The 17403-nt window shown below is 50.2% G+C and overlaps 5 protein-coding genes across 5 annotated transcripts; 1 reads left to right on the forward strand and 4 right to left on the reverse strand.

The window, feature by feature from the left end:
• Positions 1-235: 235 nt before the first annotated feature.
• AtWU_07427 (uncharacterized protein) lies at positions 236-4302 on the forward strand (the record flags this gene model as incomplete). The annotated part of the gene is made up of 2 exons (XM_035502536.1): positions 236-385; positions 448-4302. The coding sequence occupies 2 exons, from the start codon at positions 236-238 to the stop codon at positions 4300-4302; spliced, it is 4005 nt and encodes a 1334-aa protein (XP_035358429.1).
• Positions 4303-5198: 896 nt separating this feature from the next.
• AtWU_07428 (SUR7/PalI family protein) lies at positions 5199-6258 on the reverse strand (the record flags this gene model as incomplete). The annotated part of the gene is made up of 2 exons (XM_035502537.1): positions 5199-6056; positions 6121-6258. The coding sequence occupies 2 exons, from the start codon at positions 6256-6258 to the stop codon at positions 5199-5201; spliced, it is 996 nt and encodes a 331-aa protein (XP_035358430.1).
• Positions 6259-8071: 1813 nt separating this feature from the next.
• Positions 8072-9284, reverse strand: AtWU_07429 (glycoside hydrolase family 5 protein; the record flags this gene model as incomplete). Its single annotated transcript, XM_035502538.1, has 6 exons — positions 8072-8598; positions 8642-8739; positions 8783-8847; positions 8891-9043; positions 9087-9142; positions 9185-9284. The coding sequence occupies 6 exons, from the start codon at positions 9282-9284 to the stop codon at positions 8072-8074; spliced, it is 999 nt and encodes a 332-aa protein (XP_035358431.1).
• Positions 9285-9912: 628 nt separating this feature from the next.
• On the reverse strand, positions 9913-11157 carry AtWU_07430 (putative cellulose-binding GDSL lipase/acylhydrolase; the record flags this gene model as incomplete). Its single annotated transcript, XM_035502539.1, has 5 exons — positions 9913-10116; positions 10196-10451; positions 10548-10794; positions 10868-10950; positions 11012-11157. The coding sequence occupies 5 exons, from the start codon at positions 11155-11157 to the stop codon at positions 9913-9915; spliced, it is 936 nt and encodes a 311-aa protein (XP_035358432.1).
• Positions 11158-11648: 491 nt separating this feature from the next.
• Positions 11649-15219, reverse strand: AtWU_07431 (tRNA (34-2'-O)-methyltransferase regulator RTT10; the record flags this gene model as incomplete). Its single annotated transcript, XM_035502540.1, has 3 exons — positions 11649-12368; positions 12413-15106; positions 15160-15219. 3 exons carry the CDS (start codon positions 15217-15219, stop codon positions 11649-11651), a joined length of 3474 nt encoding a protein of 1157 aa, XP_035358433.1.
• Between the last annotated feature and the right edge of the window lie 2184 nt (positions 15220-17403).

The following is a 17403-nucleotide window of genomic DNA, read 5'->3' on the forward strand; positions in this document are numbered from 1 at the left end:
GAACAAATTAATGAGCTGCGCAGCTTGCGCTAGGAGCCAGACTCAAATAATCGAAGCGATAAGATCATGAGTACTGCTACCCACTATACAGTTCTGCTCCTGCAGATGGAATGAAAACCAACGCGGATCCGTATACGTACACTAACCAAATCTTCATCTGCTGAAATCTATCACCAGACTATGTGGCCCTATACCAAAAAGCTCGCTCGCCTTTGCCTGCTTCTAGATCCTCACGATGGCCTCCGCCGAGATCTGGATTGCACCCGTCATTGAGAGATGTCTCGCATCTTATAGTCAAGGTTCAGCTAGTAGTACTAAGTACGAAGATGATGGTAGTAACCTTCGTTTTTCTACCCATGTTCAGCATTCGGCTTTGATCCAAGGTGTAAGTTTGATCAACCTCCTGCGTCTATGAGGACTATTGTACTGACTATATTTTCCGACTAGTGGAGGGAGCAAGAGGATGTACCCAAGTTAACCTTGACCGACTCCAAATCCCAGATCGAGGCTATTCTTACACACGAGGCATTACGGGTATACGGAAGAACAGCACCGGAACATCCATTGGGCGCGGACCTGGCTCGGGGTTACTATATCCAGTTGTTGGACTTTCAGATAGTCCTGGAGTATACGATAGTTGAGCCGAGGGTTCATCTATATGTTCAACGATTCGATATCGACTGGGGCCGTGGCAAAATCAAATCAGCCCCACAGGGCAAGTTCGTCAATAAGAATCCTTCCGTCAAGAAATTGATGCAACATGTCGTTCACGGTCTAAGAGGCCCTGAGGCGCAAGATGTGGCACATGCGGGGCCATTTGATGATACTTTTGGAACACAGGCTTACCAAGACACTCGGATATCTGCTTCGCAAGACATCCTCATGTCCCAACTACCCCCAATGTCCGCTTTCAAGAGTCCAGCGGCTCGTACCTCGTCTGTTAGCTGTTCTCATATGACAAATAATTTATTGGGGAATGCAGAAATGCGTGCCCGATCGCCGAATGTTCCCGAATCAAGTAGTGACCATGTGCACAGACGAAAGACAAAGGCTGGAGAACAAGTTCGGAGTAGACAGAACAGCGCCGAGGCTACCAAACCTTTCCCCAACTCCATGACTGTCCGGCCAAGTTCATCGGCTATCAGCCCCACGAGGCTTGAGAATGCGACGGGGACAGGGAGACCTGATACCCTCATTCGACTGCCAAGTGAGTCGGTGACTCAGAGAGTCAGCCAGCCACCCTGTGATCCACCAGGCGAAGAATATGCAAAAGATTCAAATGATGCTCTTACAGAGAATGGGTCAGCATCCATTACGATTCAGGGAAGTCCTATTAAACCTTCTCCTCAATCTACGAACCCGGAGAGACCGTATCCCAGGCATACCGATCCTTGGCATGGAATGACAAAGATTCGACGGAGAGACATAGAAATCCCAAAAGAGCAAGCTGAACTTCTGGAACAACATAGGCGCCGTTGGATACCACCATCTCCAGGAGAAAGCACGCCACAGGGGCATGTGCCGCCCAGACTCCTTGATCAATGGAACAAAACGGCACTCCGAAGGAGTCGCATGGCTCGAGAGGAGATGTCTGTGGACGTGGAGACTGAATCTCGCCAGCTTCTTCCTAGCCAGCCCAGCCCTACACCTCAGACCGATTCGGAATCAGAGGGCGAGCCTTTGACGTCGCAATGGTCAAGTTCTCCAGAGCAGGAGTCACGTTCACGTCAGGTTTTGCCTGCAGATAGCAGCCCAGTGCGTGTTCGTACCTTTAGGAAGGGAGGAGAGTCAAAAAACGAGACATCCGAACAGGCGCCGCGAGGTAGCTTGGAGTCTGCTCGTGACAATCAAATCATACCACAACCGATGTTCAAGACTAAGGAGGGCCCTATTGATCTCGGCCCCAACGGGGATGGTCAGCTTGTTGGCCGTGAGGCGACTCAGATGAAAGATACAAACCACATTCAAGATCTTCAGGATATGTCCGATGCTGAAAGCGAGGACTCGATGATGGACACGTCCGTTCCGTGCCCGCTTGGTGATGTGCAACAAGTGCAACTTACTAGTCAATCAGAACAGGGGATTACAAGCTCTGGCTCATCACTTCCTGGGCCTCGCATTCGCGAACATGTGCAGGTTGTGGACACGCCAGACAACAATGTTAGCCGTCGATCTGGGGACTTTGCTAAAAAGGACGCTGGATTGCACACACGTCACGATGGGCAGCTGTCATCTGACGCAGCGAAATCGTCATCTCAGTCACGGATCCTGAACACGTATGCCAGTTGTGGATCCAAAGGGACTTCATCCCAGGATCGTCAAGATGGCGCCACCGCTACTAAGGACTCCGATATACTTGGCACACAAGTGAGCAACGGCAGTATGCATAAAGACACAACGCCGTATACGACGTCGGACATGGGGCTCAATTCATCTGCTTCAGGAGTTCAACCGCGCAGTGTGTCGACCAATGGCCAGATGCACAACTCACAAAAGTCAGATCCATTTTCCTCATACCGAGAAATGCCTTCGTCAGTACCTTCGGAGATCGGGGCAGTTGTAGCGGGCATTTATCAGCCCACAATGTCGCGCCCAAAACGTCGTGTGTCGGAGGTCGAACAAGAGCAAGAGTCTCCTGCAAAACGGCCTAAGATGGAGTCTCATCAACAGCCAGCTGAGGAACCAGCGTTGAACATAGTTGTTCGTCGCCGAAGCTACATCAACCACTCCACCCAAAAGTTGGAGGAGGCGCAAAGGGTGTATGAAAAGTTTCGGCGTGATTATCCGAACTATTCAGGGGACTTCGCTCACTTTACCGAGCTTTGTTCGAAACTCCACGCTGTCCGCTCCAAGGGACACTTGCAGCGGTCTTTCTTATGGGATGACTTCATAATCAAGCACCTCGAGGATTATCCACGCTATATTGAAGAGTGTCTCTCCGCGGGTACCAAGTCGTTGGCATATGAAGAGTTCTTTTCGTCGTCCTACTCTAGGCCTTCATACAAGAAACGGAGCATTACCACGCATGGGATTGAATCAAATGCGGCCCAGTATGTTCCCGCTGATCAAGCCGGGGCACCCGATACCGATTTCGCATCTCGAAAAGCAAACGCTTCTTTTACGGGGAGTCTTGTCGAGCGATTCACTAATTTCCACGCCCATTCCTTTGGTCCTGAGACTCAGGGAACCCAGTCTGATACGGATATGGACTATATGTCATGTGTTATGTCGTCTCCCACGCCTCAGACAAAGGTCAGGCGCGACACAAATGCACCAGACCTCCCAGTATTGGACGAAGAGGCTATGGAGACAGACTCGGAACGGGGTTCGGAATCACGTATTCCAGTCAATGAGACTGGGCAAGGGCGGGATGGCCCGCCGGTGGACGAACAACCCTTGGAGTCTTCCGTTCCTGCAGGCGAAACTTATTACGAAGTTCAGGACCCATTTGTGAATGAAGACACCCCGTCTGCGCAATTAGAACAGTACTTGAAGTCTACTTTGGACGAAAAGGAGACACGAAGCCAGGTCAACACTCGCGAGGGAACAGCCATTGCTGAAGAGCTGGCAAAGCCGGGACAGCCAGAGTCCAGTGCTGTGGAGAATGCCGTCGATTGCGCGGAGATACCCTCAGCTGCGCACGGAGCCTCTCAGGAAGATGACTTGGACTCTAGCGTCCCAAAGAGTGGGGATTATATCATGGACGAACAACCCAAACTGGACATAGACTCCAGTATACCCGAGAGCGAAGCTGCAATGGCAAACCCAGCAGATACAGAGCAGGACGATGAGTTGGAACTAGAGCACCACTCAGTCCCCCATTCTCCACAAGGTTCAACCGAATCCGACATGGTGAGCGAGTCCAGCCACGATGAAGACGACGAAATGGACCAATTAGCAAAGCCAACCCTACCCCCAGATAGTGACGCAGATTCCGGATCCGACCATTCAGACGAGGAAGACAAAGACGAAGACGAAGACGACGAAATGATTGACGAGACGCACGAAACAGCCAGCATTGAGCTCGGCGCAGAGACCCAAGATGCCGCCCAGCTCGCGCAGCAGCAGCAGCTTTCAGACCTCGAACCCGAATGCAACACGGAAAGTATCAACGAGAATTGGTTCGTGTCCCTTCGACACATCCGTCCCAAAGGCCCTGTCTGGTCCGACGACCCCAACACGCCCTTCAAGCAATGGGCACGAGCGGACCAGGCCGTTCTTTCTGAACGTAACCGACGAGGCGGCGCATACCTGCCTGTCGACGAAAAGGGAGTGATCCAGCGTCCTGGGTATCGTGGGTGAATGCTATTTCATGCCTATTCATGTTTCTAATTCATTTATCTTCTGGGATATTATTCTTCGTATACCCTTTTTTTTACCTGTATCTTTAACGTGATTTTACCTACTTTGTTTGTATTATTATTATCATCATTGCTATATTTCGTCTTCTACTTGATATCTTATTAAAGCAAGATATGAGCAGTGTGGTTCATATATTTTATGGTCTTTCAGCCAGTAAGCCCGTCTTGTAATGCCTCTTTGATGGAAGAATGGAAGTGGACAGTTTAACAGAGGTATTGTGATTCTCAAAGCAATGCCGGATGGTACTATTCCAATTGAAGAGCCGCTATACAGCAAGAGGGGTCCGGTAACTATGGACCATTGTCCAGTTCCCGAATAGGAAGCATTGTTCAGCTGAACCAAATGACAAATGCATTGTTGACGTAGTAGGTAAGCATCTCATTTCTCCAAACAGCGACGTGCATCTATCCCTTCTTTCCCCTACTAAGTTACTAATGATGAAATTACCAATGGGCTAGTTACCAAACAAAAAAATAAAAATGTATAAAGGTAGATATTTCCATTTCATATACAATAGATGGATGCAACTAGCATTAATTCATCATGCCAAGAGTCGCAGCACCGAATGAATCAGGCCGGACCAAGGGCTCTATAATCCAAGTTCCAAACCCTCCATACTCGGGGTATCACGGGTATGCACACTAGCTTTCCTGCCTTTTCTTGGCTGGAAACAAAATACACAAATAAAATATAGAAAAAATGTCATCATCAGGTTGTTGTTGTCATGACCGAGCCAACCCAAACCAGAACGCCAGTATGAACAAATGTTGAATGAATTCCTTCCTTTTTTATTCAGGAAGTTGTTTTTGTGATTGATGTTGGTAGTAGACCATCATTTAAGCATGACGGAAGGGTTCATAGGCGTTCGTGCGACCCGTGGTCTGGTTGTTGTGGATCGGAGGCGGGGGAGGGTAAGAGGTGTTGGTGTAAGGGATCGGCTGGGTCTGGCCGTGAGGGCCCAGAGCCTCGTAGGTGTAGGGAGTCTTTTCGGCCATGACAGCGCGGTTGCGGTTGCGGTGGTTGTAAGGGGAGCGACCGGAGCAGCAGCAGGAGCTGATGATCCAGAAGAGAGTGGCTCCGAGAGAGAAGGCGACCGCGAGCCAGGTGGCGACGTAGATGTTCTTGCCCATTTGACCCTTGATGCCGTATTGCTCGAGATCGGACTTAAAGACGCCCTTGAGGACGGCGAACATGGCGGTGGAAGTGACGGAAGCGGCAGCGGTGAAGAGGAAAGCGACAGCAGACACCAAGCTGGTCACGCAGCTACCCCAGCGACTGCAGATAGCGAAGACACCGACGACCAGCTCGACGATGGTGAGAGCGAAGGCGATGACGTAGGCGATGAACATCCACTTGGAAACGGCCTTGTAGGTGTTCAGGGCGCTCTTGACGTTGCTAGGAAGGGCATTCTCCAGACCGGTCTCTTCCAGGTTCCAGACCTCCATAGGGTTGAACCAGAACTCGGCCTCGGGCTTGGAGCAGTTGCTGGTTTGATAGCTGTTGTTTGAAGTGATGTTTCCTTCACAGTAGCCCCAGAGACCAATGGCATAGAAGTCCTCGATGTTGTATTGTTCCTCGATTTCCTCGAGCGCAGCAGAGAGATCGCCATCCGAGACACCAGTCAGGTCACTCACGACGGAGGATACTGTTGATGCGGTGGAAGAGGCTTCGGAGGTAATGTTCTTGAGGTTGGCCTGGAGTGGAGTCAGTACGATCGGACATTTGGGTGGGGATGCATGAAAGGTCAGCAAGACGTACTCTGAAGAAGTAGAGATCATTTAGCGTGCTGGAGCTGGATTTTGTGCAGCCCAGGCCCACCATGATGATGCATATTAAGGAGGCGATGGTGAGGACATATGGAGTGAAGATGCAGACAATGCGACCGCCTTTACCCATGGTGACGGTTGATGTGGAGGATGACGTGGGGATGTATGTATGCTGTGGTTGTTTTCCCTTGCTTATCGGGGGGGGTAGATTTGATTTCAGGTCCGAACAGGTGGTTAAATAAATAGAAGCGAGACACTAAACGTGAGTGTATCAGGGTGATGGGTGGTGGTGAAAAATGTGAGAGATGAAAGATGAGAAGAAGGCTGGGACAGGATGATTTTATAAAAGAGGCTGCTGAGGGATCAACACAAAATTACTTGTTATTTACTGCTTTGAATTTAGTTTATTGGGGAGGCGCAGTCAGATGGAGAGAGTTTGGTTGATCAGCGGGCCAATCACGGAGGGTAGATGATGGACTACGCCACGCTTGTTTCTATAATAAATTCGAGCGAGTTTCCACCGCAACCCAAACGCGGGATCCAGCACGGTTGATAGTGGAGCCTTTTTTGTTAAAGGGTTCTCGTCATGAGCAGATATTTTCATAGCAAGCAATATTTCTGTTGACATTGCACAGAACACACTGCAAGGGACTAATCCGCATTAAGAAGACTAACCCTCGTGGCGGAGACTCACCAGCCCTACCGCCACGTCAGAAAGTGGCTGGGGTAATACGCGTCCTCTTCCTCATTATTATCATTATTACTCTGGTATCAACCTTGTTTCCTAATAATTTATCAAGTCAGTTGATGTATTCCATTTCATCAATTTTATACACACACGGGAATTCTGGCTAGTAACTGAGTAGTCCTGCGCAATCTATGTCGGTCGGGTCGAGTTGGATCGTATCACTCCAACCAACCTATCTGATACACGGTGGACCAAAGAGGCACCGTACAGTGAAGTAGCGATCGTCATCATGGGGAATCTGCTTAACCATCTCATTCCCAAGATTTCCTGTGAGCCTGGATCTCTGGATGAGCGTGTCTCACCCTCAGCCCACCAACCACGGAACCTCCACTGACTAGGCTTCATCATTCTGAGCTTGGCAATACGCGGTCAATGTTGGATGCTTTTATTGGTATGCATGACATTCTCGGAAGTTTCTTCTGCATCGACATATTCCCTGCTGTCCGTCCCATGGTACTGCCTCAGGGACGTCCGATGAAGTGCCCAAGAAGTCATCTCAACAGTGTTGATGGATCATCACCAACGGAGTCTTCTTAGCAAGGCAACTGGCGTAATCAACACGACTAGTCGAGTCATGACTTCATGACCACCTATCAAAAGAAGCAAATCTGCTGTTTCAATTCTCAACCGTCGCGGCAGACGGGAAAAGTGCCGGGATTGACCCTCTCCGATCGACCAGACTATTAACCCGGGCTTACGTTGAGCGTCTTGGCGGGCCCGTCTCTCATCCATGGTTCCTCCTTCGGCCTCGACCATCCCATCACTGCCCTACCTGCAGTCGTTGCTTTCTCGTGCATTCAACAACATCGCGGTGTTCATCCACGAACATGATTTATCCGATAAGGCTGATGAGGAGAACTATGTATATCCTATTACCGGTGGGTCGTCAGATCTCTACTCCCTACGCAATTCGATGAGCTATACTCGATGATCGTTGATAAGAATCCACCGACTACTCGTTATGGAGTACAACGTGCACTATTTCAGCGACAGGCGTGCCTCACTGCCTAGTGCCTACAGGTAACACTCAACAGAATGCACAAGGATGGAGCGTCCAGAATGGAATGCCTTGTGACGTCAGTCAGTGCGCTGCCACTAATGTATACTAGTACTCCTCTCTGTACCACCACCGCCCGCTCGGACAAGATACTCCGTATAGTTCTCCGATGCACCGCATCTGCGACCCACCCAGACCTCAAAGATATGCCTCCAGGATATCCAGCATACCCGTGTACGCAGTTCCATCTGGGGGCTCCAGGCTGAAAATGTAGTCTCCCCACCATGGCCCGGCTGCCCACCACGACGCACCCTTCCATACGTCCGTGTTATTCGCCATGTACTCCAGCATCCCCGACACGGCACTCCGACATACATCATTGGAACCCCCGGCATATTCGCCTATGAAGCCGACCTTCTTATTGTCCTTCAGCCACTGTGTAGCTTCAGTGACCCGCTCTTTTCCGATGGTCTCGGACACGCAGGTCTCCGAGGTGCCGGAACCGTCGGAGTCTAGGTACTGGTGCATTTCATAGACGATCTTGTCTTCGGGGTCGGTCAAATTCTTCATGTTGTCGTTGACGTCGACCCACGTCCAGGCGCCGGTCCAGGAGTTGCCTTCGACGAAGATGTACTGGCTGGTCGCACCTGCGGCGCGGATGCCGTTAATGGCTGCTTGGTTGAGGTTCAGCACGAGATCCTGATCCATGTCGTGATATTCGTTGTCTGCCTTGTCAGCATGATCCTTGATGGGATTGTGGGTACTTACTAGTGTCAAACATGACCAGGTCGTTATCTTTGTACTGGCCGGCCAGATTCTCCCAGAAGGTCTGGAAATCAGACGTGCTGGAGATGATCTCGCCGTTGCTGTTTTGTTAGCCAGTATTACCTACTGGGACTGCGTACTTACTATCTGCCATAGTTATGAGGGTCAACAAGGGCATGAGCGCCTCCGTCCGTTACCGCTTTTATCACCTATCTCGTCAGCACTACTCAACACAGGCTGGAGTCATCTTACTGTCGTCAAATTGGCCAGATACTCCTCATCATATGAGCCAGTCATTGAGTCGGGCAGCAACCTCTCCATCATGAACTGGACGCGGAAGAAGTTCATCCCCTTGTCAATCAACGTAGAGATGGCCGAGGGGTCGGGGAAGATGTAGTCGGTTCCCTGCGACATCAGCATACGCCTATACTTTGGCGATGATACATACCCAAACCCCAGGAATATTGGTCCCAAACTCAGCACCAGACTCATTCGATCCGAACCCTATGCCGTCAGCTTAGCGACAGCAAGGCAAGGAGATCTTACATTCAAACACAGACGCCCTCTTCTTATGTCCAGGACCATGAGGCACAGCCAACGCGGAACCAGCCGCGGCGGCAAGAAGCAGAGTGCTCTGAAACTTCATGGTGACTGCTCGATTAACAGTCTACAGTTAGTGTCCAAGGAGATGAGAATGTCCAACCTTTATATCCTCCTCTCATCCTAACTATCCCAATCCAGCACGGAGAAAAGCAGAATGCACCCTTCTCGGCAACATCTCCCCATCCACCGTTATTCAAATTGAAACGTCCGAATGCAGAAAATAACGGATTTTCAAACAGGAAACGTTGCAGATCTTCACACCTGCAGATATCATCAATCCTATAGGGCGGATAAAGTCGAAGCAGGGACTACGCTCGGTCAATGATCCGCCTTGGCAGGGTCAGGGTTATGAAACTGATACGGAAATGAGGTCCGTGACGGGAGAAGAAGGATCAACATATAAGAACACGGAGTAATGCATAAGTGGAGCTTTCATGTCAGTGACATTTTATCACTGGCAATGCATTCAGCCAGAATACCGTAGGGCAGTCCCTCATCAAAATATATAACCGGTGCAGTCTATACTACATATCAACAATAAACCAATGAACAAAGCTGAGCATTTACAGCGTAACTAGTTCCATTTCAACCCACTAGGATATATATACCATCTCAAACATACTAGTATGATAGTAGTACTATCCAACAAATAACATACTATAAAAGTAATACTACCAACCCCCCAACCCCCCCATCACCCCCTTCATATCCTCCGCCTGCAAAAGATGATACTTCATCCCGGGATGATAATTATTCCACCAAATACACGACGTCCCATCATCATCGATACACGTGGCATTAGGGAATCCATACGCCGTCGGATCATCCAGGATTTTCGTCATGAATGACCACGAGTCATAGAGGACGGTAGTTACCTGCCCCAACCACCACCAGTCAGCTCTCCCCTTCCCAACTCTAACACACAAACAAACCAAAAAGAAAAGAGAAACTTACATCCCCCTTCCCCTTATTAAACCTCTCCACCATTCGCTCCAAATTCTCATTATAAACCGCCAAATACGCCGCATGCTGCTCGACGACCTCCTCACCCTGATCCAAAAACAACGGACTGCGACTCGTCGGCGGGACATTCAGAAACAGGAACTTCCTGCCCCCGTTCTTATATACCTCCTCCACGAGACTTTCTAGTCGGGATATGAGCTTCGGTGTGTATGTCGCTGCGTCGGTGGAGTAGAATGCGTTTCCGATACTATTATCCCCCGAGATTCATTAGCTTTCACCCACCCACACCCACATAAATAATACACAAAGAGAATAAGATGAATGAGAGGAGGGAAGAATATACTCATTTATCCCAATCCACACCCCAAACACCGCATCCTTAGCATCCCAAGGCGCCGACTCGGGCTTCTGGGCATACACATCCTCAAACAGCCGGAACTGTGATGCCAAGTCACCCGGGTATGCGGGGACTAGGGCATTGTCGATTGTGGCTCCCCCCGCGGCGAAGTTGTAATTGAGGACTAGCGAGGCGTTTTCGGTTGTGGTTAGGTAGCCGATCCAGTTGGGGCCGTTGGTTGTGGTGCCGATTCCTGACCCATTATCATTATTAGGGGTTTGTGTTATGGGAGGGGTATGGGTATGGGTATGGGAATGGGTGCTTGCCTAGGTCTGGATTGCCCATGGGATTGGAGGCGGAGGGTTGGGTGCCGGAGGCGCTGAAGCCGGTTTGGGAGTAGGAGTCTCCGCTGTATTTATTGTTTAGTGGTGGTGTGGTTAGGGGTGTGGGTGGTGGGGAGGGAGAGGTACAAAGTGAAGAAGTAGGTGGGATTAGTGGTGGTGTTTTCTGCTCTTGGTCGTGGTACTTGGGTCCATGGTCTGGCTGTGGCTGTGGGGATAGCGGTCATGGTTATGGCGATGCCGCTGGCGAGGAGCCAGGAGGGTGGGAGTTTCATGTTGGTTTATTGCTGTGGTTGCAGTATGGATTGTAAGTTTTATGAAGAATTTGGCTATGTAGAATGTGAAGCTTCAAGCTGTGCTGGTATTCTGGGATACTATTATATAGTATCACTACTAAAAGAGGGGTATGTATCACGCCCATTCTAGACCCAGCTGTTACCCATTGGAATTTGGATCCTGTGGAATCATTTAGCCGACTGCGATCGGACCTCAATGCGGTTGATGGAAAGCGAATTCCCCGTCCTGAACCCTGGTGTTGCGGGGTAGCAATCGAGCAATGCATGCATACTTGCATCCTGCAGATAGCAAATCGGAGGGAGAAGAACATCACGCAGATATCAATCAAGCATTGATCGAGCAGACTATGCCGTTTTGGCTACGGGGTGGCTTGCTTAGTTCCCCGGGTAATAGCGTAATCCGCGGTACACTCTATTCTATGGCTCTATGTTTATTGGTATAGTATGTGCAAATCATCTGAAAGTAGGTACTACAACTGCAGACGCAACATCTCCATGCCAGTTCCACACACCACCAGCTTACTTCCCGACGCATCGTGGAGGATGTCCAGCGACGAAATGTCCGCCACAGAACTGTACCGCTCCGCTGCCTTGCTGATCTGGATCCGGTCCGCCCCGTTCATCTTCGTGTCAATGTCGATCCACCAGATCTTGACTTGGTGGTCATTGCCGGACGATGCGACGGCGAATCGAGCAGTTCCGTCGCTTGGGTTCAGGTCCTGCGCGAGGATCTTCGTCGTCGTTATGCAGGCTGCGTGGGCGTCGGGGACTGCGATGGTGCATGTGGCCGCGCCGTTCTCGATGCTCGTGTCGAGAAGAGTGACGGTCATCGAGTTGTCGTCGCCGGCCGCGACGATCAAGGACAGGGTGTTTGATAGATCGGCCAGTTCTAGGCTCTTGATGCTGTTCCAGTGGATCTGGTAGCGGTTTTCGCATGAGATGGTTGCTGGGGTGATGGATGCTCCTTGGATGGTCTGCTTCATACGCAGAGGTGATGTGATCGTGTAGAAAGGTTCCAGAACGGAGGTCAGGTCCCAGAGTGTAAAGTAGCCGTCTGTGGAAGCTGTGATTAGGCTCAGTGATGAGCCTTTGAGCATAAAGTTTGCTTGCGTCAGGCAATTGCTCATGTAGGTGCCATTCGCTAAGAGGGTAAAGCTGCCTCCTTCGGCCGATGAGGTGTAATGGAAGATCTGCACAGTTAGTATGGCCCAAGAAGATTGTATGAACTGCTTACCTTGATGGTGGAGTTGGAATAGGTCAGACAGATTAGGAACGAACCCTCTGCCTGCTCGTCCTCCACCTCCAATACGTCGAAACTCGTTGTCCGAAGATCCGAGTTAGGATCGCTCTTTGGACACTCCCCATCCAATGTCGTTCCAAGTCCAAATCGAGGAATCGAGTGTGTCCGCCAAACGAAGAACTGCTCGTAACCACCGCTCGTAAAGAGGAAGCGCCCGTCCGTGGACCACCCCACACTCTGAAGACCCGTGTGGTGCTCTCGCAGGAGCCGTAGACATTTGAACGCACCCCAGCGGTTCTCAGACTGCGGATCGCGAGGTGTAAAGATACGCACATTTGTATCTTCCGATCCCGTTGCGAACAACGGGCCCAGTCCACCCTGCTGAGTCGCAGACATGGCTTTCACCTCTCTTCCGTGGCTGCCAGAACGCAAGGTCCGGCTGGCTTCCGGATGTATCTCCATGCCACTAAAGCCGGATTGAATCCATAGGAGTGACCCAGCCCAAGCTTTTGTGTTGTTAGGCTGGAAAGCCCAGGCGCGCCGGCCGCCATTACACTTGTGCCTAGCGACTTCTGTCTGCGCGGATTCGTTCCAAAGCACAAAGTCCATGGGCTGAAATCCGTAGATCATGAGGTCTTGAGATACCTTGTCGATATAGGCTCCTTGAATCTCACAGTTGAAAGCCAGTGAGGCCAGATGCAGGGTTTGAAGCGAAATAGAAGGCTCCGGGCCTTCTGAGATAACCAGCTTGTGCACTCCGTATGTCCCGCTCCGTCCACAGGTCAAAAAGTACGGATGCAGCTGTTCTTCCTCGCCGTATAGCGACGAGAATGACGTGATGTAGCTGAGTCCTTCACGACCGTGTAGCTTGCTTGGGGGCATGACGGGTTCGATGCTCTCGGTATTGGCCACCTTATACAGAGCGAAATTGCCAGTGAGGGAGCCGAGTGCCAGGTACTGCTTACCACATACCAAGGATGCAGATGCCATACCGAAGCCGTACGGGAGATTGATAGTTATTCTATCCACGGACGGTCCATCACCTGACAACGATACCATGAAAAGCTCTGCTGTCTCGGAGTTTGGATAAGACACAGTGAATACCAGGTTTGCTTCTGATTCTGAAACCTGGTTATAGTCGAGGGGGATCAAAATCAAAGGTCTTTGACCGACGTCGACAAGCCTTGTCAGGGACTTGACGTTATGATTGTAAAGCCGAATAGAACCTCTTGCGTTACCCACGAGGGCAATACCCTCCTGTGGTAAGCTGCCAACAACTGAATAAGATCGCAGGTCATCTTCGACGAATAATGTTTTTTTAAAGATATGTTGTTTAGACAAGTCTTGGGCATTGATATGACCGACCTGAACCTCGCCACGGGCAGTCACAGCAATGAACTCGTTCTGTGAGACAAAATCAAAGCCTTTGATGGACGTTTCAACGTGGGGTTCTGGATTTTGAGTATCAACTGTCATCGTAATGCGGTCGTGTAGATTGGGTAGAACGAGAGATCCATTCTCGTCTGCCTTAATGGTAAAGTTCTTCACGGCTCCATCAGCCCCGCCGGTATAAATCACCGCCTCAGTATCGGTGCTGCGCACCTCCAAGGACCAGACGTGCTTGCCAGTGTGTTTGCGGATGGAGATGCCCTCGGTCAGCTTGAACTGGGGTGTCTGTGATGACGGGTCCCATGTGAGATCCCATAGTATGCACGTCGCATCTTCACCACGAGATATAAGATTCACTTTGCCTAATCCCTCTCCCACAGGTAGGAAGTTAACGCCCCAAATTCGAGCCAGATGCCCAAAAGCACTGGCAATGGTTTTCTCGGAACCGACCTCATTGTCATGAGCTACAGCACCGAAGCCAGTGCTCCGGAGCTCAAAGCCATCGGTCGAGTACGCCGGCGCATCGTGGCGGGACGTACGCTCGCAGTCAGAAATGTCCCAGATTCTGATCGTTCTATCGTCACTACAACTAGCCAGCAGTCGTCCGCTCTGGTCGCCGCGCAAGGAAGCAATAGAAGGAGATATCCGGACTCCGAAGATTGACCCTTCATGGCCTGTAAAGAAGTGATGGATCGAACCGACTGCTCCTCCAGACTCATTCAGATAGGAAGACCAAACGATGATCTCTCCGAAAACGGTCCCTGCAGCGATCAGGATGTGAGAGTCCGAGAGGGCGACGATATCTGCAGAGTACAAAATCGTGTTGACACCAGTAACAAGTGGCTTTATGTGAACAGCCTTTTCATGTTTTGACCCGTCTCCATCTACTATATGCAGACCAAGAACGGCATTGTGGGCCGTCAACACATATGCAGTCGCGGACTCCTCCTGGCTGGACGCACAACCAGCCAGGATCCAATCCGGTCCCTGATATTCAGCGCTTGCAGCCGCGAGTCTTGCACTGGGCTCCTGAACAGAGAGAAACAAGTCAAAAGCTCTCACGGACTGTCCTCCCCAGGCAATGAACCGGGCATGTGAGGGTCCGGCAGCTTGCTCTTGTTGGCTGAGAGCAACGAACCCGTGCACATGGTTTCGCTTGAAGGCCTTCAGCTCTGCGAGTAGATTCCCACTCACTTCATCAATGAGCCTGATATAAGTGCCTTGGGCTTGGAGTAGAAGCTTGACATCCCTCAACTCGAGCGCTTTGAGCGCCGTTACGGGGACGCAAGTGTCAATGTGCTGGAGACGGTCAGCGATGTTGAGTATGATTGATATATAAGACTACCACTGACCTCAACGGAGGGATGCATACTTCGAGGCACATTATCTACAAATGGTGGCTTCCCCCGCATGGCGATCATCGTTCAAAATTCCAGAATTTCCATCCACTGTGAATATGCTTACGTAATGGGTGGTGGGATGTGGTGTGGCACGTGACACAGCCTGCCAGAATCTGAGGGGTTTGCATTTGCTAGTGATCATATCGCTGCAGATAAGCCATAGTTCATCAACGAGGAACCCAGTCTATGGTAGATACTTGTATGGCCCCTATTGGGAATTGAGTGCGAAGATGATCATATAAAAACATCCCTTGTCAATACTACAGTGTATGCAAATCATGGTTCACGTGATTGAGATCACTTGTCACTCTTCGGATGCATATTGTTGCTTCTACTCTGTGTAGCTGCAAATTACTGTGTGTGTATCGAAAAGTGGACTAAGTAAAAGAACGAAGCCGCAATGCTTCAGCCGACTATTACGAGAATTCTTCATGACACACAATAACGGCAACATACTACACAAGATAAGATTAAGACGCGTAAGGGGAGGGCTCATTGTGAAGTGTGGGTAAAAACACATTGAACGGAGAACAAGGGCAGTAGTAGCCGTGCAAAGGGTGAAAAATTGTACAGTGTACAAGTGTAGCTGCTGCATCGGGTGGGTGGGAAGCGCTAACAAGACCAGCTTAACAGAATGCGGTCCATGCTGAGACAGCAGATGGACTCCACAGGCTTATATTATTCAAGCTTGAAAAGATTAGCATGAGACTTAACTCTCACCACCACTGAGAAGCAGTGTTGACTGAGGACCTGTGGGGCAGAGTTATCGAGGGTGTAACTCCTGGTGACGATATGACTTGAGTGACCCGGAGCGTCAAAAAAAGTACAAAACCTGGCGTAAGCTACTGCCGAATCTCATCTGAAAGGGGTATAAGTGCCTGTGTCACAAGAGCTTGTTAGCCATAGGTAAAAGGACGAAAACTCTGCATAACATCATGTGTTGACGGGAGATGAACAAGGCCCCCCCACCGTTCGTCATGATGTTGCAGAATCACTAAGCAAGTGCCGCTGGACCCGAGTTCCAGGAGTTCTGGTCCTGGGCGATCCGAATGCGGAGACGGCGATCACCTAGGCGATGGGCACTATCTGGACCTACTATCTGTACGTTTATATGAGACTAAATTATAGTCCCGCAGCGGTCTGGACTATCGCCTTGATCATTTCCATCGTGTGTCTCGAAAAGGGGGTTTCTGGTGGAATTGCTCGAGCCAGCCATCGGGGCGGTTCTGTAGAGGACATCTACCTAGAATGAGAAGAAGAAATCAATAAGTTTAGATCATTGTGGGCATGAGACAAATGAAAAGAAAACGTAGCTAGCAAGCCACAAAACAGACACCATCACCATATGAGAATAGCTCAAACTCTGTATGACATTGACGAGTTGGTCAAACTTTCGCTTCTTCTGTTGGACTGATCGAGGGACCAGAAATCGATGACATCAGTTATTTTTTGAGCGGATTCTTTGGGTCGTGATGACGTCGCGGGTTCCGGGGAAACCAGAAAGAAAAAAGAATGGGTATATATGAAGCTTGCAGTGAAAGATAATCCCAGTTCCCCTGCGAATCCCCTTAATTTTCTAATAGGTTTTTCCTCTGGTTCCTCTGGATTGAAGTTAATTGCAAAGAGAAAATTTGCCAATCGCCTTGCGTTGCTCGTGATCAACCAAAATTACTGCCTGATTTTCACCTTGTAATACTGGAGCCTCTCAATCGGGTTTAGTGCTGGTCTAGTCTCGACGTCACGAACGAGACTCTAGAGTTGCAACCACAAGCAGTTCATTTCATTTCCAGCCCAACTCGCTCCACTCTTCCCCCAGCCTTCGAAGGGGAAAAAGCACCCAAAAGCCCACTTCTTCCCCCCCCTCCCCGGCTCAAGTGAAGGAATTTCGCAAGTGTCATTGATCCATCTGCTCATCGACTCTCAAGCGTGGTTCCTTACCATCATCACCACTCACCCACCTTTCCCACTTTGGACCATCTCGTGTCTCGATCTCGGACCCGTTGCATTGCCCACCCCTCTCGCCTTGATCCCTCTTCCGTCGCATCCCGTCGCGCCCTCCTGACACACGTCACTCCTGCGCAAAGAATCTCTTGAAAGATACCGCCTCGTCCGATTTGCAGCCAACCTTGGTGGCTTTCTTCTCTATTCTTTCGTTTCATCCCTTGTGTCTAGCCTTTCGCACTCGGACAATTCGCC

Source organism: Aspergillus tubingensis (assembly GCF_013340325.1).
Source record: "Aspergillus tubingensis WU-2223L DNA, scaffold_8, whole genome shotgun sequence".
Classification (NCBI taxonomy): Eukaryota; Fungi; Ascomycota; class Eurotiomycetes; order Eurotiales; family Aspergillaceae; genus Aspergillus; species Aspergillus tubingensis.